General features: G+C 40.3%; 1 protein-coding gene across 3 annotated transcripts in view; it reads right to left on the bottom strand.

Moving 5' to 3' along the window:
* SLC12A2 (solute carrier family 12 member 2) overlaps positions 1-27,089 on the bottom strand; it is a 192,835-nt gene that overhangs the window by 49,229 nt on the left and 116,517 nt on the right. For all 3 annotated transcript variants that reach the window (XM_082258914.1, XM_082258915.1, XM_082258913.1), the window contains exons 8-17: positions 23,524-23,651; positions 23,288-23,372; positions 20,313-20,461; positions 12,834-12,941; positions 12,356-12,479; positions 10,965-11,066; positions 9,342-9,497; positions 2,763-2,862; positions 616-727; positions 233-373 (exon numbers count right to left, since the gene is read on the bottom strand). In XM_082258914.1, coding sequence (XP_082115040.1) covers positions 233-373; positions 616-727; positions 2,763-2,862; positions 9,342-9,497; positions 10,965-11,066; positions 12,356-12,479; positions 12,834-12,941; positions 20,313-20,461; positions 23,288-23,372; positions 23,524-23,651 — 1,205 coding nt within the window. The remainder of the gene's footprint in view (positions 1-232; positions 374-615; positions 728-2,762; positions 2,863-9,341; positions 9,498-10,964; positions 11,067-12,355; positions 12,480-12,833; positions 12,942-20,312; positions 20,462-23,287; positions 23,373-23,523; positions 23,652-27,089) is intronic.

The following is a 27,089-nucleotide window of genomic DNA, read 5'->3' as shown; positions in this document are numbered from 1 at the left end:
AAAAAAAAAAAAAAGTGTATAATGTGACAGACTATCAATCTATATACTTGTGTTTAAAAGTCTGCACAATCAGAAAGTGGCTTTATTCTTAAGTACCTATGCATCTCCCTTCATCTACTTCTTAGCCTGAAGTTGTACTTTAAGGTATACAAGTGTAAACATATAAGAAGACCATTTCTTAGGGCTTGTGATTATTTTCAAATTGTGAACAGAGCTGGGATAATGATCTTACCTGCATGAGATATTGGGTTCCATCCCGCAAGTCTTCTGCATGCACTGGAGAATAGAAAGCTTTGGTTTTATGTTTAATAAGCCATCGCTGATATCTAGCTTGATCTGTAAGCATTTCCTTTAGGGCTTGCCTGCGAGGACCCTGTGAAAAAAAAGAATATACATACATATTAATAAAAGCATTTAAAATCTTACATTACATAAAAAGGTACATATAGGAAAGAAAAAAAAATTCTAACATTACTGTGAAAGACATTACAAAAGTTAACCAGGTATGCAACTAGAGAGCCCCAGACCAGTGAACTTACTGAAATAGAAAACAAGCTGTGGAATTACAACAAAATATACACACAAGAAATTGAAGAAACTTTGGGTACATCTTACCATATGGACATGCCCACAGATCATCAAGCCAACATTCTTTGTAAAGGCGTGAACTAAGTGAAGAAGAGCTGGCCGCGAATTTGGTGCACCAGTCAAAACAAGACACTGTGGCCTAATGGAATTAAAAAAAGAATCATCAGGCTGTATGCAACTATCATACGTTGTTTATCTAGAGGCGTGCTAGAAACTGCAGATTACTGAAAATAATTATTCTGTTAATATCTGTGCAATAGGAATTGTTCTAAAAACAAATTATATTATATATTAAATATCAGGCTTATGCTAACCCGCTTATGTTTTTAAAAATTCCCAGCAGAATTTATATAATGTGAAATGCCAAATGACAAAAAAACCCCAGTGCGTTCATTGTGAGTTTGCCATGTAATCAAGTAGTGTCTGCTTCTATTTGAAATACCTGCTGTCCTCACCCATTCCTAACTCAGTTCCTATACACCAGCTGGGTGATATTAGGAAAACATGATGGCAATTTCTGAAGTTTAGGAATAAACCTGCCACTTACAGATAGTGAATTGTGTATGGTCAAACAATGTTGGTGAACACCTACAGTGACATCATAGCAGTTTGATCTTTCTGTCCCATCATTCTCCCTATTGCCATATGTCTGGGAGCCACAACGGATCATAGGTCATTTCTAACAATGATGCACTTATTGTGTACATTCAATATAATGACAGTTTTATCCTTATTTGAAACCAAGATTTCTTCAACATTAGGGGGTCTATTTATAAAAAAAAAAAAAAATTAGCTGGACAAATGTCACAAGCATTTGCCCAACCACCACAAGTCCTCTCTGCATTCTGTCTTACATGGTACAGTAAAACCTTGGATTGAGAGCGTTTTGCAAGACAAGCTAATTTTTTTGTATAGTCTGACTGGATAAACAAGCGATGTCTTAAAATACAAAAAGCATCATGTCACAACTGAGTATAAAAGAGAAGAGAGGCGTCTCTAAGTGTAGCAATATGGTTACAATGAAGGTACAACATTTTGCAGCTCACATGGTTCGTGATTAAAACAGGCACATCTAAGTATGCAGGCATCTGGGGTAAAGCTATCCACATAGACTGTCCTCTGCACTGCCATCGATGTCATCCCTTCCACACTTTGCTCCTTGAGTGTTTCAAGACTCGCTTTCAGAGCACTCTACTGCAGGGTAGTCTTCCAAGTCATGACTGGAGAAGTCCTTCAGTTTAGAGCCCATATAAAAAGATGACAGCAAAGGTTGTATAACCATAAAATGGCCATCCACAGCGAAGAGAGCCGGCGTTGGAGGACGGTCTATGTGGATAGCTTTAACTCGGGATGCCTGCATTCTTAGATGACCACTGTGGATGGACATTTTATGGTTATACAACCTCTCACATTGCTGTAATCTTTTTATATGGACTCTAAACTGAAGGACTTCTGAATAAATGGTTGTGGAACAAATCATCTGAGCATGTTTTGAACGAATTATGCTCGCAATCCAAGGTTTTACTGTTTTTTCCTACGAATATCAGCTCTATCTGGTGGCCATAATGCAGTACTTTTCTGGATTGAGGTACTTCAAGACAATACAGCATTATAAACACTAGATGGAGCTGAAGAACAAAGGAAATAAGTATTAGAAAATATGGCGACAGTTTGTGATGGCTGGGTGAATGCTTGTGACATTTGTGTAGAGTTTTTTAATAAACCAACAGACCCCTATGTGTAAACCCGTATACAAAACTTAGTGCTAACTAAGTAACGCTTTCTGTGGATGATCCTATCTTACAGGGAAGCTGTCATTATAATGGTGTCATTATTTCTTATCCTTACTTTCTATGTACTGAGCCACTGAGAAAAAATACGCCATTAGTCGTATGTCAGGAATTCTAATATGCACATTCTTGTTTCAGGTCACCAACATTAACCAAATAATAAAAAAAGGATAAGGATGACAGCTACTGGGTTACCTGAAGATGTTTTCAATTAACACTTTGTTTTCTAAATGTAGATATTTAGAGGACAGGAAGATGTTTTCTGATTGATTGATTAATATGGGTTTCTGCACTGGCTTACTGAATAGGAGCACAAGTGTTAACACCTGTATATGTGCAGCAGGAGAGGTTTACCACCCAGACTACTTTGTTATTGTTTTTTACCTGAAATTTTTCACATGGTCTTCCACCCCCGCCAGTCGGATTGTGTGTTGTAGTGCATTCAGATAGGTCAAAGCTTGAGTTGAAGAACCCCAATTCACATCTGAAATAAAATGCAAGCTTTAATATTAAAGTTTCTATACAAAGAAGCAACACACGTTTCAGCTCATGTACACAAGCATCAGGGTCATTTGAATCAATGAATCTGTGTTGCCAATATCAAAGCGTTTCCTCAAGCTGCACCAAATTCTGGGGAAATGGCCGAATAGGGAATAGGAAAAGACATACTTCTCAGAGCTCCTGCAAGTGTTCCTTTTACCACAGCAATCCTTACCTGTAAATGTGACCTGAACCCCCCCCCCCTTCCACAATCGTTCACGTCTCTATTGCAACTGGTGTCTTTGGTCCTCCATGACCTGACCCAACCACGAGGATGACACAGCCTCAGAGCACCACGTTACAAGAACTACATTGCTTAGCAAGTCCACTGACAAGAACGGAGATGCAACAGCAAGGTTGCAACAGTTTGCTCAAACTTCTGGCAAGGATGGGGTATACTCTGAGATATCTTCCCACAGTGTGGACACAGACAATCCTGCCAGCAGGACTCTGGTGAGAAAGGGAAGAATTCCCAAGTGCCGCCATCTTGGGCAATGTGAAGACATCTGCACCCTCTACCCTGCATGTTTCTGCTGCACTCTTTTCTGTCTACGGACCCTCGGCCAATCATGTGGCCACTGTGACTGACAGTCACAGTGGTCACAATATTGAGAATCAGTCTTGCTGGATTCCAATTATTAGTACAGAATATTAGCTCCTTGGTGCATTGAGCATGCTCTCAGCACAGAAATTTCGAACGTCCCTGGACATGTATCTGCAGTGCATGGGTGCTAAAGCAGAACCTCTTTGCCACAGCACATATGCGATAGGTCCCTTCAACACGTGGGTAGACTCTGCCGGGAGTCCGCCTCCTCAGTGGAGAACCTGTCCGCTAATCCCCACTGAAACAGCGGATGGCTGGTCCGTGTCCACTCTGCAGACACAGCCCACTCTCCTAGATGTGTGGTCGGATGTTAATAGACTGCCTGTTCATTTACACCCGACAGCCATCTTATCAACGGATGGGGACAGATCCCCATTCCTCTGTTTTCGGATTGTATGTCGACAGGTGTAAACGGACATATGTCTGTTTACATCCATTGCTCCATAGAGGATAATAGAAGGTCCTGAAAAATTGACAGGCAGACCTCATCAGTCCGCCCGGGTGAAAGGAGCCTTTTGTGGGTCACAAGAGATTAACAAAAAATGATGAGGTCCCTGTGTGGCATATTCAGTTTATTCAGCAGTTAGTTATTTGTGTGGTAAATTGCTAGGGCTTTGTATTACAATCTGATCACAGAATACAGTAGATATCGGGCACTTCCTGTTTGAATAAAGACTCCACTCAGGAATTGCTGTTTTGTGTTTTTTTTTTTAGCCAAAATGATTCTCACAAGCTATGCCAACCATGTAGGAGCCCACACACAATGCACTGTGGTTTACCAATGTTACTCACCACTGTACATATTACCACTATGGCTTATTGATCATTTTTGGACTGTGGTTGGAAAACACCACAAAAAGAGAAAGCTCAGATTTCATTTTTGTTCATTTACATAGATTTCCAAGGCAAAGAGAAAATAGATTTTCCTGTATAATAAACTGACAAAAGTCTTCCCAGGAAGAATCCCAGGCAGGAAAGAGTCAAAACTTCTGGTAAACTAAATATCAGCAAGACAATGTGCAGGGCAGGAAGGATCTCAGCCCCATTTGAATTCAGTTAGGAAATGTGGTCACCATCTGTGCTTTGTCACAATGCAGCTGTCACTAGACACCTGCGACATCCTATTCTGGTGCTGATAAACTTAGGTGGATGAGGTGATGCACTAATGCCCACATCAATGACTCCACTTATTTGACTATCTTCACATTCTAAGATAGGGCAAAAGATTATCTTTGAAAAGTGTGCCTGCAAGATCGATAACACTCCAAATACTAAATATAATAAGTATTATATTTAAAGGAGAAGTAAGGCCAATGCTTTTTTTGGTTGCAGGAATGCACTTACTTTTGCACTCCTGATACCCAGAGTCATCTGACAGTGGGCTATTACCCATCAGCTGACATGGCAGAGGAGCCACTCTTGGCTCTGGAAGGGTCCTGACAATATTGGCAGGATCAAACTTGCTTCTTGACTGATAGCTGGCTTTGCCTTTCAGTGTGAGGCTGAGAGGCAGAGCCAGCCGCGCCTGCCCCCTCCCCAACTAGTTACTCCAGTCAGCGCATGCGGAGCAGAGCAGAGAGCGGTGACTGAGTCACCCCTCTCTGCAGACAGAGAACTGAGCGATCAGCAGTCATGTGATCGCTCAGTTCTCAGGCTCATAGCCGACATGGGACAGCTGTTGCATCATACCAATGCTGCAGCATAGAGGTTAGTATGTGTGTTTGCTTTTTAAAAACCCCAAACTTCTACTTTAATTATTTTCAAAGTTTTATAATGAAGAGAATGCAATTCTGAGGAAAAGATGTCCAACCTTCTAGGACAAGGCATGGCGGTTGCAGGCAAGGTTATACAGGGTCTAGTTTAACATTTAATTGCCAGTGTCCTCCTATAGAGGCAGCAGTATAACTCCATATGTGCAAAAATTACTACTACCATGTGTTCCTCAATGGACAATAAAGATAAATGTATAGATTTGCCATATTTACAATTTTGCATACAGTGTGTCCACTAAGAATTGTTCCCATTTTGTCTTGATGCCATCAAGAAATTGTTGACACAGATATTTTAAGTTGTGTAAGGAATGCTTCTCCAAACAGAAGGCTTAATTTACCAAAATGATTGTGTTATTTTAACAATGATGCTTATTTCATCTAATAATTGCAAATTATATTTTCTCATAAATTGCTTTTTAACTCACAACCTGGTATTTTATCACCAAACTGTTCTTCCTCCCACTTTCCTTAACCTATTGAAAGTCAGTAACCACAATTATAAACAGACTCAAATAAGTACTACTTTAAAGCCTAATACACACAACGTGTTTCCACAGATTATTGGAAAAATTATCGTCCGTTTTTTAAATTTTTTTTGGATGCTGGTCTTCATATCGAAAATAACTAGGTTATTAAAGTTTGAAAATTCTTGTATAACAGAATAAAAATTTGAAAGTGATGTAGTGTATTTGTATTGTTTTGTCAGACGAAAACCATACTAATTAAACGAAAAGCGTACAATCTGGTAGCGTACAAGGAACATTTTCATGTTTGTGCCTTCGGAAAATTTCGGATGACAGCTGTGCACCAACGATCAGATTATCGTACGATTGCTTCAAAAGCAGAATTTTTTTGTACGATATTCTGATCGTGTGTACGGGGGCTTAAGGAAGAACATCCTGTGTGGTTATCTTTGCAATTTGATTTGGTTCTAATAAAACTGAAAATTTTATAAACACTTCTTAACCGCTTGCCGGCCGCCGCACGACTATTTACTGCGGCGGTCAGCCCCTCACAGGCTAGCGACGTAGCCCTAGGGAGCGAGCACGCGCTGCCGGAGGCGCGCTCCCGGAACACCCCCCCCCCCCCCCTGTTCGCGTGCCCGGCGGACCCGATGTCCGCCGGGCACTCGCGATCTTCCGTTACACCCCGGAAGAAAGGCAGGCGGCTAATGTAAACAAAGCCGCCTGTCATTCTTCCCTGTGTAAGAATGGAAATCACACGGTTCTACTATGTAGGACCGTTGATCTCTGTTCTAAAACTAGTAGCCACAGCCAATCACAGTTAGAAACACGCCCCTAGGGACACACTTAACCCCTCCCTCTCCAATAAAGTTAACTCCTTCACTGCCAGTGTCATTTCAGTAACAGTGCATATGTATAGCACTGATTACTGCAGTAATGTCACTGGTAACCCCAAAAGTGTCAAAAATGTCAGTCAAGGGTCTGATCTGTCCATCGCAATGTCGCAGTCCCGCAAAAAAAAAAAAAAAAAAAAAAAAAGAAGATCGCCGCCATTACTCGTTAAAAAAAAAACAACAAAAATTACAAAAATCGTTCCCTTAGTTAGTAAACGCAATAACTTTTGCGCAAACCAATCAAAATAAGTTTTTTGCGATTTTTGGCCTAAAATGTTAAATTTTGATTTTTACATTTTTTTTGGGGAATTTCATATAAAAAAAATGGAAAAAATATTATTTTTGCAAAATTGACGCTCTTTTTTTATTTATAGCGCATGATCAAAAAAAATCGCACAGGTGACCAAATACCACCAAAAGAAAGCTCTGTATGTGGGAAAAAAGGACGTCAAATTCGTTTAGGTACAGCGTCGCATGACCGCGCAATTGTCCGTTAAAGTCACGCAGTGCCGAATCGCAAAATACCCCCTGGTCAGGAAGGGGGTAAAATCTTCCGGGGCTTAAGTGGTTAAAGAGTAGGCTAAAAAAAAAAAAAAAAAGAGAGATTTTTTTTTTTTTCTGATAAGTACAATTGGATTATAAAAAAAAAAAAAAAAAGGAAGAAAAAAAAAAAAAAAAAAAGTGTAACAGCTTTATGAATTGAGCCCCAAGTATTCAATATAAAAAAAATTCTGCAGGGCAACAAGTTAAACATGTACATTTCCCATTGTGGGCACATATTACACAGAGCCAGAATATAAAATAAAGAGAATGTTATTCAAAATGATTATATTACATCCCTGTCCTTCAATAAACACATTTATCGGAAAACAAGAGCTATCTTTAAATAAATCAGATTTTTTTTTTTTTTTTAGCCACATAAGAGACATTATTGTTATTTTTATAAGCGACTGGAAAGCTACATATAATAGGCCAATCCAATTCTTGCTGTGATGTGTAACAGTTTCCATTGATATAAATATTTAAATCTAAATACTTCAAATCAGCAGATGGGCGAGATATACTACAAATAGCTTCAAAGCTCAACACAGACCAGTGCAACCTCACAGTTAAACCCTCTGCATTCTTTAGCCCATTATGAATGAGATCCTAGCTAATCCTCACACAGGAATGCTTCTCCCAAAGGCTACAAAACAAAATGCAACAGCCACCTATCACAGAACCTATTCACTATATTAGTAGATTTTGTTTCTGGCATTTTATTTGCACATGGCACTTTTTATTAAAGGACACGGTATCACAGATTAAGAATATGATTTTCTATATATAAAAGGTCCGTTTATTTATTATGGACACTGTGTGCTTAAATGGGATGTTTTTAATAATACACTTAAATTTGCAATTATTATAAGTAGTATACTATATATGGTAATATCGTCCACGAGTGCTGTACACCATAGGATGAATTTCTAACACTTTTTGTGATACGACTAATAATTAAGCTTTTTTTATTGAATAAACTGGTCCTGAATCTGCTGTGATTGGCTACACCGGTCCTGAATCTGCTGTGACTGGCTACACCGGTCCTGAATCTGCTGTGACTGGGTACACCGGTCCTGAATCTGCTGTGACTGGGTACACCGGTCCTGAATCTGCTGTGACTGGGTACACCGGTCCTGAATCTGCTGTGACTGGGTACACCGGTCCTGAATCTGCTGTGACTGGGTACACCGGTCCTGAATCTGCTGTGACTGGGTACACCGGTCTTGAATCTGCTGTGACTGGGTACACCAGTCCTGAATCTGCTGTGACTGGGTACACCAGTCCTGAATCTGCTGTGACTGGGTACACCAGTCCTGAATCTGCTGTGACTGGGTACACCAGTCCTGAATCTGCTGTGACTGGGTACACCAGTCCTGAATTTGCTGTGACTGGGTACACCGGTCCTGAATCTGCTGTGATTGGGTACACCGGTCCTGAATCTGCTGTGATTGGGTACACCGGTCCTGAATCTGCTGTGATTGGGTACACCGGTCCTGAATCTGCTGTGACTGGGTACACCGGTCCTGAATTTGCTGTGACTGGGTACACCGGTCCTGAATCTGCTGTGATTGGGTACACCGGTCCTGAATCTGCTGTGATTGGGTACACCGGTCCTGAATGTGCTGTGAAACCGTAAACTGGTTCTAAATCTGCTTTGAATCTGCTGTGACTGGGTACACCGGTCCTGAATCTGCTGTGACTGGGTACACCGGTCCTGAATCTGATGTGACTGGGTACACCGGTCCTGAATCTGCTGTGACTGGGTACACCGGTCCTGAATCTGCTGTGACTGGGTACACCGGTCCTGAATCTGCTGTGACTGGGTATACCGGTCCTGAATCTGCTGTGACTGGGTACACCGGTCCTGAATCTGCTGTGACTGGGTACACCGGTCCTGAATTTGCTGTGACTGGGTACACCGGTCCTGAATCTGCTGTGATTGGGTACACCGGTCCTGAATCTGCTGTGATTGGGTACACCGGTCCTGAATCTGCTGTGATTGGGTACACCAGTCCTGAATCTGCTGTGATTGGGTACACCGGTCCTGAATGTGCTGTGAAACCGTAAACTGGTTCTAAATCTGCTTTGATCCCTAGGGTATACTGGTCCTGAATCTGCTATGAGAGGTTAGTTGCAATTTAACTTACCTGGCTTCTTATAGGTAACGTATATATACAATCCAATAACTATGACGTATGTTAAAAGCGCTGCCCACCAGTTGATGACAAACATGACGCCACAGCAAAGAAGGGCACCAATTAGCGACACCCACATGTTGTAGTATTTAAAGGCTGGACGCCAACCTAAAAAAAAATAGAAAAAGGTACAATGTAGCAATCTACAATGAACAGCAATGATAAATAAAACACATGAGCTTGACTTGTATGCCAGAGATCCTGCCACCATTCTGAGATCAGTTTGGCGGCATACTATGTAAGTTAATGTGCCTAATGTTTTTGCATTGCTTGCACCGCTAGTTGTAGAGTCCAAACACCATTCCCTGCTGTTTGCAGTTTGGTGGTGTTTTAATTTTTTTTTTTTTTTTTTTTAAATACTACAGTATGAGCAATTTTTTTGGTGTTGGTGATCCTTCTGTCTGGCTTGATGAGAATGAGCAGTTTCCCTGTGAGGTTAGAAGATCTACCACCATCCATAGAGTATCAGATGCATCTTCATAAGAAAGATCATTCTTAAGATTGATTAAGATAAGATTGAATACTGAATGTGCTTTTGCTGTCCTATAACTTGGACAGCAACTAATTCTGGTGAGTGTGCACTTATATTTGGTGGAGGCAACACACAGATGGTGATTCACTGAGATTGCGGCGTAATAACACTGGAACTAAATTACGCTTATGGACTTTTATTCACTTTATTGTGATCCATTTTATTTGATTTAAAACTCAGTTTTGTTTTTATTATTCACACAGCGTTGCTTTTTTCTTTAATAAATAAAACACAGTAATCACTACCGGGGCTTAATTAACAATCAGCTTCCAATACTCTGTCTACACAAAGCTGGGTTTTGACTGGTTGCAACAAGCTTCTGGACTTTACTGCCCTTTGCACATATTAAATATATTTGTATATTATTTATTTTTTTTACCAAGTTTTATTAGGTTTTCTTATTAAAGATCCAAATTCAAATTAGATATCACCATGACAAAGTTGCATATACATCTCAGAAGTTAGGAGTGTGTACCTATCATACAATACATTTTTCACTTCTGTAAGTTAACAGTGAAGGGAATAAAAACAGATCAATCAAATAATTTATCAACCATATGATTGACTTGTAATAATTACTTGGTAAAAATGAGATTTCTAAGTATTAATGATAAAAAATGGCCTTTTTACTGCAACATGTTCTACCATAAGCAGTCAGTATACCTTTAACATTTCAGTTTGTCAAATATCTTGTCTTCCTTGTAAAACTGGCCCCTTTTGCCATTTTGTTCTGAATGTTTACTACTCCAGACATGCACATAGCAAGATTCATAGAATTAAAATGATTTCTACAATAATGACCACTCTAAAAGAAATGGTAACTTTAAACAAAGCGTTCTTGCTGAATTTACATAAAAAATAAAACCGTCATTTGAGTTTGTTAGTAAACAGATGATTAATAGAGTCATCATGGTAAACTAAGAGATTAAATCATTCCTGGTCGGTAAACAAAGGTATTTTTTACTCTCAACACATAACCCATCCAAACTATCCAATAAACTGTTGAAAGGAAAAGCACAACACAAAAAAACTTTCAGCCTTACCTGGAGACTTGGCAAGTGAAGCGTGGAACACAGAGAAGTTTATTAAGGCATATGATGCCAAGAAGAAATTTGAAATGATAGGAGCAATCACATTAAGTTCAGCTAGGAAAGAGAAAAACGAGAGCATTTTTAAATTCTATTTGACAGCTACCCCAAAGCTAAGTGAAAAAAGCCAAACTGGACTACATCTATTCACTAGCAGAATGAATATCAAAGCCTACTGCCAAACTAAACATATCCACTTCTATTAAAATGAAATGCACCTACTCTCCTACCCTCATAAGGCGGGCACTGAAACTAGCTTGGTACATCCAAATGAACTCTATGCCTGCTACCATGCTGAAAAACATCTCTGCACTTACCCACTGTATTACCGACTGAAGAGAATCTGAAATTTCACAGCTACACTAACACTGGATTTACTATCACTAGTCATAACTGATTTTTTACTTTCTCAGACACAAAAGGAAATGGCACCAGCAATCTTCAATTGCATCAATAGCAGCTTTAGCTCTAATGATTGAGATAGATACTTATAGATATAGATATATATATATCTCATACACACACACATATTTTATATATATATATATATATATATATATATATATATATCTATCTATCTATAGTCCAAGAGCAATTTTGGAGGGCAGAAGACCTGTGCTAACTAATATTGACCAATCATACTGTAATGTTTAGTTCAACAATCACTTAATTTCTGCTGATAAAGCAGGTATGATTAAAGTGATTGTAAAGGGATTTTTTTTTTTTTTTTTTTTTTTTTTTTACTAAACAACAAAAATGTTATACTTACCTACCATGTGCAATGGTTTTCCACAAAGCCCTGATCCTCCTCTCTTCGTGTCCCCTGCCTGTGCTCCTTGCATCTCTTACGAGGGGCGTTATGACAAGCAGTTTGCTATGATCGCACTCATGCGAGTTCGCCCCTCGAGCTGTGCTCGGTGTGTGTAAACACAGTGCGGCTTGGCCCTACTCTCTCCCCCCACCCTTCACTCTATCCTCACAGGGTGTGATTGACAGCAGAAAGAGCCAACGGCTCCTGCTGCTGTTTCCATGGCCAGTGAGGAGAGAGAGAGCAGAGAAAGCCACTGTTCTCAGGCACAGCACTGGAATGAGATCAGGCTCCGGTATGTATTTAGATGGGGCTGGGGTGGCAAAGCAGAACACAGAAGGTTTGAAAAGAAAACCCTACCCTTACAGTCACTTTAAGCCCTCCAAAAACTGCCTCATAGACTGTTACTGCCTGCATAATTGTGTATATAAGGTTATAAAAATTTGTTCATGGGTCCAATCGTTCATTTTTGATCACGCAATATGAATGAGCAGCAAGTAAACCAGCTACTTAGAGTCACAAATATAAAGATACACACCAATTAGTATGAATCCCAGTGCAATTAGGAATGTAAGGAGGTAGCCACGGAGTGGTTCATTGTTCTTGCCATATCCCTTGGCAAACATTTCAAGACCAGGATAAATGTTGTCTTTGCACAATGCCTGGGAGAAAAAAAATGGACAGCTGATGTAGGAAGATACCTCTGTTACAAATACAACATAAAAACTAGGCAGGCTGCTTAGAAGAATGTGAACCAAAGCTGACAAGACAGGTTAAGCTGGTTGTTTCCATATTTATGGATCTTGCAGTGATTGAATACATCTAAACAATTTAGTGTTACTGACCTACTGAACCTGAAACACATATGCAAGTAGGATTTAGGTGAGTAATTGCCAAAAATGTGGAAGGACTGTGCAATAATACAACCCCCACTGTTAGCCAAGCACACTTGAGTCCCAAATGTCAGCAACATTCTATTAAAAGCTTTAAATGCCTTTATCAGTAAATGTTCTTACCTGAAAGACTTTGGGTGCACTCACTAATGATGCAAGAGCAGAAGAGAGAGTAGCAGAGAAGATTCCAGCTGTAATAAGTGGTGCAAATCCAGACACCATGCTCATGACCTGCAACACAGACAAAAACAAACACATTAAGGGGGAAAACTATCAGACTATAGAAAACTGAAATCAGTTTGGCTTTTAAGATTCACTACACTTTCTACATAACCACTTGAAGCCGTAGTATATTTTTTTTGGGATACAGCACCAAACATTTAATTATGTATAAGACTTGGGGGGGGGGGGGGGGATACCGCGCCTCAGGGAAGTATCGTACCTAGTCTCATAAATTGTTGGTGAACACAAACCAAACAAGTGTTCAATAACTGTGATGATGTTCAACCACATCTATGTTGGCTACAAATATATAAGTGTACTTCTAAAATATTAAATATATATTAAATACATAATAACCAGTCTTGGTATGTGTACAAAAATTCTCTTTCAAATAAATAACATATAAAGTGCACTAGTGTCTAAAGAGTTAATATAAATAAGGATACTAACACTCTTACAACCAAATACATTAATAAAAAAGACAAGAAATTCATACAGGTGACAAAGTGCTCAGATTCCCTGAAGAAGCCACGTGAGCGGAAGTGGTGTAACGCGTAGGGCCATTTGACTGGAAGTGACGTTCGAACGCGTAAGTGAGGACCGCGATTAACTGTTTGCAGCTAAAGGCGCAGTTTTAGACGTCTGTTTGTAAGTGCATTTGATTTGTTTTAAATAAAGTGGTTTTATCATGGCAATATTGCACTGTGTGAGCCTTTCATTTTGAGATCCGTTGGATACCTGGAGAACGCTGTACCCCGATCCATGTAATACAGACTGAACACCATCCCTGATCGTAGTATAAGGAAGGAGAGGAGTAGCTATTGCATATCAAAAGGCGCATTACCATATACATTGAGGTGAGCAAGTAGCACACCCTGAGGGGGAACTAGTGAGAAGAAACACCCCACAACTTTACACGGTGTTAGGTGGAGGGTGAACACCTTGTAGAAGAAATACATCACATTGTTTTTTGCTATTTTGGACACTCTAAGCACCTTACAAGGACTGTATATTATGATTGAAAAATAATTCTCCCACCTGTATATTTAAGCACTGAGCACTTTATTGTCACCTGTATGAATTTCTTGTCTTTTTTATTAATGTATTTGGTTGTAAGAGTGTTAGTATCCTTATTTATATTAACTCTTTAGACACTGGTGCACTTTATATGTTATTTATTTGAAAGAGAATTTTTGTACACATACTAAGACTGGTTATTATGTATTTAATATATATTTAATATTTTAGAAGTAAACTTATATATTTGTAGCCAACACATAGATGTGGTTGAGCATCATCACAGTTATTGAACACTTGTTTGGTTTGTGTTAACCAACAATTTATGAGACTAGGTACGATACTTCCCTGAGGCGTGGTACCCCCCCCCCCCCCCCTCAAGTATATACTTTACACTGTATGGTTTTCAGTACTGGTACACGCAGCATCTAGGAAGTGTACATTAAAATTCCCCCAGACTCACACCAAAATATATGTACAAGACTTCATTCACACAAGAATATGGGTATTTTCTGCATGGAGTGCAGGTTCTTTCAGGCAGAGCTAGCAGATCTGTGCAGCCTTGGACGCAGTTATGTCCTACTTTTTGTGTATGCAGCACACATTTTCACTTGTAGACACAGCTGCGTATATGAACTCCTTAAACACTATAGTGCTGAATTTAGATGCATACAAAACTGTAAGCGGAATGCATCCAATCCCTTTGTTTTTGACAACCGTGTGAATGACCCCTAATGGTATGTATCCTATTACCTGCAGGCAGCTGCGTCTGCTAAAAAACATACCTGCAATCCTGCATCCTTCACAGTTGCTACATACTGCTCTAAACTGCTCTCTTCCAGGGATTTGAAGGTTAACAGCAGATACGCTACTGATTTAATTTGCACTACCCACCCTCTTCTTTCTGTCTTTTCCACCATTTACAGAGCCCAAATTGCCACACTCCTACAATGCATCCTGTGAATAGGCGTAAGAGATCCTGCCATTCACCTGCTCCTCCTTCACTGACTGAATGCAATGCACTGTAGAAAAGTAGCAATACAAGTTCTGTGAATAGAGTAGAGAACAGAAGGGGGCAGCCAGGCAAAGCAGCGGCTGCTGATATTTCCTTAAATTGAGATCTGTAGTATGGTAATCTTGATGTTTGCGATCAGCTTTGATGTTTTTGGCCGTTTTTATCCACTTGACTGCATGCTTGAGCACCTGCATATTTTGTTAATTTGTGTAATCCATTGCTATCACGACAGCCAATGGTGCTCTAATAAACACCCCCTTATGCTCAAAACCCTCATCGCCATGATTAAAGTGGGGCTCAATCAAAAAGGGGAAGCTCTGCTTGTGTGCATCCTCTCCCCTCCACTGCCACATTAGGAACTTTTTGGTGGGAGTGGGTACCTGCTTTTGACAGGTACCCGCTCCCACTTTGTTCAGCTTGCTGCGGTGAACTGAGCCAGAGGTTCAGCCTCCACCTCCTTTCCCCGCAGTCTTCTGGGACACATCACAGGTCCCAGAAGACTATGGGACCATTCACAAGGACAATAGGAAACATGATGTTTAGCCGCAAAGCTTCACTTCCTATACCCTTACTACTAGAGATTCCAGCATGTGTGCCCGAAGCCGATTGAAGAATCGGTTCAGTTGAGGACATTGTGAGGTCTCTAGACAGGTGTCTTTATATTAAAAGTCAGCAGCTACAGAATTTGTAGCTGCTGACGTCAATTTTTTCTGAAGGAGTCTGGAGCTCCTCTTTAAGCTCCAAGGGGTGAAGCGAAACATGTTGAGAACGTGACCTGGCTGAAGTCAAGGCCGAGGCTGCCATTCATATCACTTCATGCACATTGGCCTGCTTCATGATGTGTGGCTTATGGACCTTTTCCATTGAAAACGGCTGCATCTTGGAGCTAGGACAAGCTCCTTGTCCCTGCCTGCACTCACAGCGGTCTAGTTGGACTTTACCTCTATATCTGCGTGGCCCCTAAATTTAGTCTTTTTGGGTCATAGTGGCTGCTGTTCTCAATGGTCAAAACCTAGAAGGTATGCTAAGCAAACAATACTCCAGAAATCATCATGTAGCCAATATCAGACAGTACCTGGGATTGACCTATGTTCGTATATGGAGTAAATTCCGAGAATCCTCTCAAAGACCAGAAAAAAAAAAAGTTAAAGAATATATCCATATAAAAATGATGGGGGGAGAAAAAAGTTTAACCCCAAAAATGAGGCCAGAAAAACAGTAAACAAACTCCACATACAAGCCTCTGGCTATAATTAACCAAAAATAAGAAGTAAAAAGGAAGAAATAGAAAAAAAGGAAAGAATAGAAAAGATGAGGAAAAATAGAATACCAGGAAGAAAGAGTGATGAAAGAGAAAAGAAGCCCAACCCCAGGGAATCCAAGGCCACCAATCGGTGGGCTGAACACATTTTTTCTATAAATCCAAAAAGCAGGAAGGCAGGCTCATCATTGGAAACTGGTCCAGCCAAGGTTGCCAAATCTTACGAAATTTGTCCCTGGTGTCCGTGAGTATCCCCATAAGCTTCTCGTTCGCCAATGTACCTTGCACCCGTCGCTTCACCTCCTCAAATGGATAGAGAGGTGTTTTTCACGCCTTTGCAATGGTTTACGTAAATGTATTTTATTGGGATCTTATGTGATAGACCAACACAAAGTGGCACATAATTGTGAAATGGAAGGAAAATTATGAATTTTCAATTTTTTTTACAAGTAAATATCTGAAAAGTGTGGCGCGTATTTGTTTTCAGCCCCATTACTCTGATAGCCCTAGCTAAAATATAGTGAAACCAATTGCCTGCAGAAGTCAGCCAGAGCTACAATGCAATTGTTTAGATTAGGGATCTTCAAACTATGGCCCTCCAGCTGTTGCAGAACTACACATCCCATGAGTCATTGCAAAACTCTGGCATTCACAGGACATGACTAGGCATGATGGGAATTGTACTTCCTGAACAACTGGAGGGCAATAGTTTGAAGACCCCTGGTTTAGATCAAAGCATGTTCATGTGTTAGAATGGCCCAGTCAAAGTCCAGACCTAAATCCAATTGAGACTCTGCGGCAAGACTTGAAAATTGGACGCTCTCCATCCAATCTGACAGAGCTTGAGCTATTTTGCAAAGAATGGACAAAAATGTCACTCTCTAGATGTGCAAAGCTGGTAGAGAGATACCTAAAAAGACTTGCAGCTGTAATTACAAAGTATTGATTTAGGAGGGCTGAATACAAATGCACACCACACTTTTTAGATATTAGTAAAAAATTTTGAAAACCATTTAACATTTTCCTTCCACTTCACAATTATGTGTTGGTCTATCACATAAAATCCCAATAAAATACATTTACGTTTTTGGTTGTAACATGAAAAAATGTGGAAGATTTCAAGGCACTGTAAAAGCTTGTCTGAGTTCAGAAAACAGGAAACGGAGAGCTGAAGTTACACTCTGCAGAGCTCAGTGAGGACAGCTCTGAAAGAGGATTGGAAAGAAGGGTCACCCCCCTCCCCCCCCCTTCTCCTTCACACAGCAACAAAGCTGAAGCTCTCAATCTGCCAGAGGTCCCTCTCCTGTCACCATTTTTGTCTTGGTGTTAGGAAAAATTGTCAGAATGTTGATAGCAGAGGGACAAAACAGTAGACAGACACTTGAGAAAAGCACACACTGTTGAGGGCTATGCTTTGTTCATATGTCAGGTCTGAGGTTTACAACCACTTAGGCAGAAGCAGTCACCTGCAGACAATGGTATCCACACCATCATTACACATAACTAAATGTGTATGGTGCTGTTTCCCCCCAAAAATAAATAATAAACTCAAGCTTTAAAAGAGAAGTATGGCCAAAGCTTTTTTGGCCATACATCTTTTGTGGATCACAGGGGAGCACTTACTTTTGCCCTCCTGTGACCCAGAGTCGGCTGACAGCAAGTTATTGCCCATTACCAGCACATGTGACAGTGACACTCCAGGCTCTAGAAGGATCCAGATATCCCAACTTTTTCAGGATCCCCCCCAGCTGCCTGGTTCACAGCTGGCTCCTCCTCTCAGCCTGCAGCTGAAAGCCAAAGTCAGCGGTCATTTGATCACTCAGTTCTCTGGCTTAGAGATGACGTGGGACAGCTGCAGCATCACAGAGGTGAGTAGGTTTATTGACCCCATACATCTTTAACTACCTTACAGTATATTCCTAAAAACTGTGAAAGACTTGAAAACCCTGTCAGATTTTACTGCTGCATGTGTCCCTACTGGGGATATTCTCCATCTGCTCTGAAGAAACAGGGCAGAAAGTATTGGAAAATCTAAAACTGTAGAGTTCTCACAGAAACAAGAGACAAGAGATATTCTCCAATGGGGGGGCACCTGTTTCAGTAAGAACTGTCCAACAGGGGATAGACCCTTCACTTTGGAGAGATTTCCTCTCCCTTCCTGTCGTGTCTTTGGAGCAGAAAAGTTAAAGGGAAACTTCCACAATAGCTGAAGAAATCAAACATTAGACAGTGAAGGGTTATTATCCTTCCCTGCCCTATCCCAACCCAATGAAAAAACTGTTTTGGCTATACATACACTTTAACGAAGCCATAAAATACCAGTGATAATATACAGTATATACACAGGTGCATCTCAAAAAAATTGAATATCATCAATACGTTATTTCAGAAATTCAGTTCAAAAAGCATAACTCATATTATATAGATTCAATACATACACACGGTGATCTATTTCAAGCATTTCTTTCTTTTCATTTTGTTGATTATGGCTTACAGCTAGTGAAAATTTTAAATTCAGTATCTCAGAACATTTGATTACAAAAGACCAATAAAAAAAGGATTTTTAACACAAAAATGTTGGGTTACTGAAAGGTATGTCCATGTACATATAGTATGCACTGAATACTTGGTCAGGGCTCCTTTTGCATAAATTACTGCGTCAATGCGGCATGGCATGGAGGCGATCAGCCTGCGACACTGTTGAGGTAGTATGGAAACCCAGGTCGCTTTGATAGTGGCCTTTGGCTCATATGCATTGTTGGGTCTGGTGTCCCTCATTTAACTCTTGACAATACCCAACAGAATCTCTATGGGGTTTAAGGCAGGCGAGTTTTCTGGCCAATGAAGCACAGTAATACCATGATCATTAAACCAGATATTGGTAATCATGGCAGTGTGGGCAGGTGCTAAGTCCTGCTGAAAAATGAAATCAGCATGAAGTGCTCTAGAATTTCCTGGTAGAGAGCTGCGCTGACTTTGGACATGATAAAACACAGTGGACAAACACCAGCAGATGACACAGCTCCCCAAATCATCACTGACTGTGGAAACTTCACGCTGGACCTCATGCAACTTGTATTCTGTGCCTCTCCACTTTTCCTCCAGACTCTGGGACAAAATGCAAAATCATCCGAAAAGAGGTCTTTTGACCACTGAGCAACAGTCCAGTCTTTTTTCTCCTTAGCCCAGGTAAGACGCTTCTGATGTGGTCTCTAGTTCAGGAGTGGCTTGACATAAGGAATGCGACAGTTGTAGCCCATGTCCTGGATAGGTCTGTGTGTGGTGGCTCTTGAAGCACTGACACCAGCCGTAGTCCACTCCTTGTAAATCTCCCCCAAGTTCTTAAATGACCTATGCTTCACAATCCTCTCAACTGTGGTTATCCCTGTTGCTTGTGCACCTTTGGATACAGCACTCTGTAAATAGCCAGCTTCTTTAGCAATGAACTTTAGTGACTTACCCTCTTTGTGGAGGGTGTCAATGACTGTCTTCTGGACAACTGTCAAGTCAGCAGTCTTCCCCATGATTGTGTAACCTACTGAACCAGACTGGGAGACCGTTTAAAGGCTCAGAAAATCTTTACAGGTGTTTTGAGGTAATTAGCTGATTAGAATGAGACACCATGAGTCTACAATATTGAACTTTTTCACAATATTCTAATTTTCTGAGATATTGAATTTTGGGTTTTCACTAGCTGTAAGCCATAATCATCAAAACTAAAAGAAAGAAATGCTTTGAATATATCATTCTGTGTTTAATGATTCTATAGAATTGATGAGTTTCACTTTTTGAATTGAATTTCTGAAATAATTTAACTTTTTGATATTATAATTTTTTGAGATGCACCTGTATAGGCAAAACAAAATAATCTGAACTAAAAAATGTTCTCATCACAGCATTCTGCAAAGATGATTACAATATAGAATGATTATTGTTATACATAAATAGGATCAAAACAAATATATATTATATTTCAAAAGCGCAGTATTATTCAAGGAAGGGGTTGTACAAACCACCTTACCCAGAAGTTGTTGCCCTCTTTTGCCTACTGCAAAAAAAAAAAAAAAAAAACACAACACTTATTTACCTGGAAGTTATTCATGAGCCCATATTCACAGTCAGGTTTGCAATATGAGAAATTGTAGTTTAATTTACAAGCTGCATCTGTACAGTTTGTCACAGCTGCAGAAAGAGTGTCATTAACATTCCCTGATGCATCACGTACAACACATGAACCTGCAGAACAACAGAAAGAACAAACTTGGTGAGGCAATAGGACAAAGTGCAAAAGTGAATATATGACCGGTCATAAGTTCATTGTCAATCTTCCGGATTCTAAAAATGCCTTTGGAGGTGGAATTATTATTCTAGGGGAGCCTATACCCCTATACCCCTTTTTCTTGTTGTGGCTGTTTCTCCTTTTTAAAGGCTGCTCCTTCAGATCATGTAAATGACATGGGTAAATGCAACCTGGCCGAATAGAGTAAATAAACCCTTTTGAAGATCATTTCAAATGTGTGCTAGGGCTCTTTCACACGGGCGATCCAATCAGATCCACCTGTCAGTTTTTTAGGCAGATCTGATCGGATCCTCCATGCAGCTCTATGGGGCAGCGGATGTCAGCGGAGACACCTCCGCTGACACCCGCTGCCATCCGCATCCGATCCTGTGCATGAAATCTGGACGGATGGAAACCCTATTTTTCCATCCGTTCAGTAATCGGATCGGATCTGATGAGAGTGGACAGGCGGTCCGCTCTCATCCGATCCCCCATAGAGGGCAGCGGGGGCTGAGACACCTCCCTCTCCGCTCTGCAAGCGGAGACTGAGCTGTCATCCGCCGGCTCAGCGGGGATCGCGGATCGATCCCCGCTGAGCAACACGGATCCGCCTACGGAGGCGGACCGTGTGAAAGAGCCCCTAAGCAGATTACAAGGAATGCAGCTTAAAAAATACTGCCTAACAAAAACAAATTTAAAAAAAATAAATAAATAAATTTAGATTTTTTTTTTGTTTTTTTTACTTTTTGCCAAAGGCCCCATTCACACCTGAGCATTTTATAGGTCAAAGCTCCAAAATTCCCAACATCAAAAATCCAATTATTTACAGGTGTGCCAGTTCACTCACACCTGAGCATAGCATGGCTAGAAGTTTATAGTTTAAAAAAGTAGAGAAGCTTCTTCTTGAGCTACAAGAATTTTTGACCCCGACAGATTTCAATAGGAACACCTGAAAACCAGAGTTAGGTACCCGTTAACTCTTTTTCTAGGAAGTCTCCCAGGGCAGCATCTGAGTGATTTAGTAGGTCTCCTCCCACCTAAAACAGGAAACACATCATCCACCATTTTAAAACGACGTCACATACTTCAGTGCCTTAGTACAAGTACCGGAGGAACAACAGGCACCATCCTTCTATAAAACTTTCGCCTAAGAAATAGGGACCAGTATGAGTAGTGCCCTGGAAGACTTCCTAGAAAAAGAGTTACCAGGTACCTAACTCTGTTTTCTCAAGCCGTCTTCCAGGGCAGCATCTGAGAGGATTTAGCAAAGAACACTACTGGGGGGGGGGGGGGGGGTTTACAGCCTGAATGACCTTTCCACTGAAAGATTGGTCTTGGCTGGACAGGAAAATCTATCCTGAAGATCGACCAGGTCGCCACCTGGCAGATCTGGTCTGACGTAGCTCCCGTTACCCTGGTAGAATGGGCTGAGATCCCTTTGGGTGGTACCTGGTTGAGATTGGTAGACGTAAGAGTTGGTAGTCTGATCTGTTAGCTCAGTGGAGCTATTGAGACGAACACCTTCCTCTGTCCATACTGATGTCAAAGATTTGGGAAACGACCCCTAACTCCACTCAGAGGTTCTACATATAACTATGAAGAGTAGCAGGGAATCCCTAAATTAAAACAGTTTTAGGAATCATACTGAAATCGATTCATCTGTGGGCCATGGGAATAACGCTCCATGCACTGGAAGACAACAGGAATCAAAAACCCCCTATAGCAGTGATTGGAATGCCACCCTTAAAAGTGGCCACAAAAAAACATCGCTGTGATGCCACTTGGCTTGTTAAGTTTTACTGGCCCTGAAACTACCCAGGCACCATCCAATGAGCAGCCAAACAGGCACTGTAAGCATGAAGACGCTGCCTTCTATCCCTGGCCGGGTCTGAAAATAGCCAAGAGATCACCCATATCGGAGTCAGAGTGAACTACAGTAAGGACTATGGAGACTAGAGCTTAAAACAGTATAGTAGATTTCCATAATACCTAGACCATAATATCTACTGCAACTCCTGATGTGTCCAAATAGCTACTCAAAGCATGGACTAACAAACAATGCCCTTGACCATCAGTGTAGAAAGGGGTGACCAGGAAAGCGTTCTAACCACAAAAGGAAAGAAATACACAGAAATTGCTAGACTGCCAATCAGTTACAATGCATACGAGCAATATGTAAGGACAATCATACAGTACATTCTTGCATATTCAATATAACTGTCCCCTCATCTGGATGCAAATGTCAGGTGTTCTTCAATGGAACTACACAGAGTGGCCCCGAACCTCCTCTTTCCTGGTCCCCCGCTGATGGTCCTGGCCCCTCCTTTCTGTCCAGTGCCAACTTTTGCGTGTTCGCAGTGCCTCAGCACAGCTCTAGAGACCCAGAAATGAGGGTAGGAGGTGCAAATGGGCACATTGCTAGATTGAACGAGGGCTCAGGTAAGTAAAAGGCGAGGGAGGGGCCAATACTGATGCCTAACAAACATTTTTTTACCTTCATGTGCAAGGAATGCAATGAAGGTAAAGAATGTTTAGGCTTTAGAACTACTTGAGGCAAAAACTCTCAAAAACGCTTGTACGAATTCCTATAAAAACAATCAAGGACGCTCAACTCCAGTATGAATGTGGTCTAAAAGACCTAAAAATTAATTCCTAAAAGGGAATGCAACTAAAAAATATATATGGTATGAATAAAGTTTAAAAAAAATCATTATCCCTAAAGCTTTAGCAAGTAACTGCAATGAAATTTTTTAACGCACACAAAGCTGAAATGGAACTCTTACCCACAGACACTGCAACTCCCATGTAGACTATAGTTGTTACAAGAATGGCCAGAAGGGTTCCTTTAGGTATGGCTTGTTGAGGGTCCTGTAAAATATCATAAACATTATATATATATTATATATATATATATATATTATATATATATATATATATATATATATATATATATCTCTTTTTTTTTTTAAACCTCTAAAAGATAGCGTTATTTTAGTACACATTTTGAGAAAATACTCACCGCAAGGTCACCTGAGATATTGGCTCCTGCTAAGATACCAGTTGCAGCAGGAAAAAAAATGGCAAAGACTGAAAAGAATGTTTCTTCACCTCGAAAGTCTGGTCCAAAATTTTCACTGAATATTTCAGCTTCGGGAAAAGAAAGGGAAAAAAGGTGTGGTGCTTAATGTACAAGTGTACTTGTATTAAAGTAAATATCTATGGCTTTACTGAAGAAGACACTAAAGAGATACAATCCAATAAAATGAAGCAGATTGAATAGGATGACCTATGATCTAAACAAAAATTACCTTTTATTTTAATCTATCTTTGCATTTTGAAACCATGGAAAAACAAACTACCTATTCCAACCACCCAACTCTTCTCTTTTTTTTTTTTTTTTTTTTTTTTTAATTGTATTTATTTATTCATAAGAGACACTGAAAATGTTCCAATACATCATTTCAAGTCCAATCTACATTGTAAAACATTCAACACATGATTATTTCTAGCATCATCTGTTATATCAAATTCAATCAAGATTATAGGACTTAATACAATTAACTAAAGTCATCGGAACCCTCCTTTGTCCCTAATATTTTCTAACATTATTTAAAAAAAAGAAAAGAAAAATAGAAAAGAAGAAAAGAAAAAAGAAGAAAGAGAAAAAAAAAAAAAACAAAAAGGGAATCAAAAGTTTGAATAGGGTCTCTCCCTCTCCCCTCCCCCCTCCCCACAACTGGCATTGCATTAACACATTAGCTCTTTATCGCTTATCTCACCAGATCCTGCTTCCACATAGTGCTCCCCTTAATCCGTGGGTCAGAATCCCTAAATGGGGTTATATATCTACCCTCCCCTCATCTCATACTCCCAGGAATCTCTAATTAAGATCCTTTATCCCACCTATTTCTATGCTTTCTGTTACTCTTTTCTAAACGTACTGTACTATCGTAATAAACACAATAAACTGGACAGAATATAAGGATTAGAACCACAGTCAAGGTTTCAATGCGGGGAGAGTTTTCCCCTCACTTTCCATTACTACAAAAGCAATGGGAATTCTCTCCAGTGGTGGGACACATTACAATAAAGAACTTTGAGAAAAAAGGGGATAGGTTAGAATATTTTCAAGTTATTATCATTGTCTGTGTCTTTCTATGGTGGTGAAAACCACTAACCTTAATACTTTCCCTGCTACCAAAGAGATGGGAAGGGAAGATGAAATGATGCGGACAACAGTGAAACTAAATTTACTCTTCCAAAGTCTTTCTAAACAAAAATATAAGGGTTTTTATTCTCACTGAAGAGTCATTTCCTTCATTGAGGGATGCAACTTGATGATAATTAAGCAACCTTGGGCTTTCCTGCTGCCTACAGGAGGAATGGACACTAGGCACATAGAAAACTGAAGGTCTGCCACTTTATGGATATAACCTCTCACTTGCATAGTTGTACTAAGCAATCCAAAGAAACAATAGCATATGAGAAGAGGGTGCTGTGCTACTCAATGGACTTGGAGAAAAGGATTTTACAGTGAGTACAAAAATTATATTTTATCTTAAATTAGGAAACCTGGGGATGTCCAAATGCAGTCCAAACAGAGGTGGGCATATCAACACAGGTAAAACCAGTCCAACTAGAGAAAGCTTGTCCAACTGTCTCCAGAACTCTCCCCCAACCCACCTCTCAGGCTGCCACACTAAATCCAAAATGGGCCATGCATTTGAAAGGAAGCCCACTGCACATAGTGTAACCCAATTTAGAGGATTCTTATTTACAGTAAAACCTTGGATTGAGAGGGTTTTTAAAGACAAGCAAAATATTATACAATTTGATTTGATAAACAAGCGATGGCTTGATATACAAGTAGCGTCACGTCGCAACTGAGAATAAAAGAAAAGAGAGACACCTCTTAAGTGTAGCAATATGGTTACATTCAATGAAGGTACAACATTTAGCAACTCACATGGTTGATGATTAAAACAGGCACATCTAAGTATGCAGGCATCCGGAGTAAAGCTGTCCACATAGACCATCCTCAGCACCGCCATCAGCGTCATCTCTTCCACACTGCGCTCCATGAGCGCTTCAAGCCTCGCTTTCAGATCACTCTACTGCAGGGTAGTCTTCCCAGGCACGACTGCAGGCGGGGGGGGGGGAGCAGCGATGAGGAGGATGGTCTATGTGGACAGCTTTACCCCAACTGTCTACATACTTAGTTGTGCCCCTTTTATAATCATCAACCATGTTAGTTGCTAACTGTTGTACCTTCAATAAATCTAACCATATTGCTACACTTTGAGGCGCCTCTCTTCTCTTTTATACTCTGTAGCTCCTGCTGGATTTTGCTTTTTATCCTCTTGTGGAGGCTGCCATTTGTAGATGACAAAATGAGGTTGAAGGATTGTAAGAGGTGCATGAAAGTCAGCCAGCCCCCAGTCTGATGTACTCACCCTCCAGTCTGTCACCAACCAAATAAACACTAAAATATGAGTGTAGGACTGCAGATTTAACAGGGTGCCGTGAAGTGGCTCTGCAGCTTTCACATGCGTTTGCAAATGTGTGTCAACTAAACCCCTGTTCTTTGTACCAAGAGACAGGTTTTATTTGGTTGGTGACAGACTGGAGGGTGAGTACATCAGACTGGGGGCTGGCTGACTTTCATGCACCTCTTACAATCCTTCAACCTCATTTTGTTTTTTGTTATAGGGATGGAGACGACGGGCAACACCAGCTTGGGTCTCATTTAAAGTCCCACCTAGTCCAATATGTTTAAGCCATTTGTAGATGGACATTTTATGGTTACACAACCTATCACATTTCTGTAATCTTTTTACATGGAAACTGAAGGATTTATGAATAAAATGTTGTGGAACAGATCATCTGAGTTTCCATTATTTTTTATGGGGAAATTCACTTTAATATAAGAGTGCTTTGGATTACAAGTATGTTTCCCGGAACTAATTATGCTCGCAATCCAAGGTTTTACTGTATTCCTCAGTATGTGCATTATATTAAATTAAACAAAGTCCAAATACAATGCTAACAAAGACAAATCATACTTCCTCCGAGTTTAAATGGCGCTATCCTGATCCACACCAAGTGCACATGTGCAGGAACGTATTGACAACATGCCCTGCCCAACGCCTTTGTTACAACAAATGTCTTAAGAGCAAGTAAGATTTGTTAGCGTGGTATACGGACTCTGTTTAAAAAAAATTTGGGGTGGTTGCAGATAGAACAGCAGTACACTTAATGACCTGAGAAAACCTACACTTGCTAACTGGAGAGCGTTCCAGGCATTCACTATCTGGCCTAAATCTACCATCAGCTGTTGAAAAGTAGTAAAAATGTTCCCATCCCAAAGAAAAAACAGCAAAGCTGAAGAAAACACTTCCAATTTCCTGAGAAACACTAAACAAAACTAAGCAATCGTAAGGTGCAAGGCGTTATAGCCCTCAGTTTCTGATGTACCTAGTGTAAAATTTTCCTATAGGCTGCAATATACCGCCTAGTCTACTTCAACCTTAAGATGCTCAAGCTGCATCCCTCAAAGACGAGAGAGAAAAAATGTTTTTGTTGATG

Source organism: Pelophylax lessonae (genome assembly GCF_965119305.1).
Source record: "Pelophylax lessonae genome assembly, chromosome: 1".
Classification (NCBI taxonomy): Eukaryota; Metazoa; Chordata; class Amphibia; order Anura; family Ranidae; genus Pelophylax; species Pelophylax lessonae.
The sequence above is the reverse complement of the archived record's forward strand: the minus strand, read 5'-3'. Positions and strand labels throughout refer to the sequence as shown.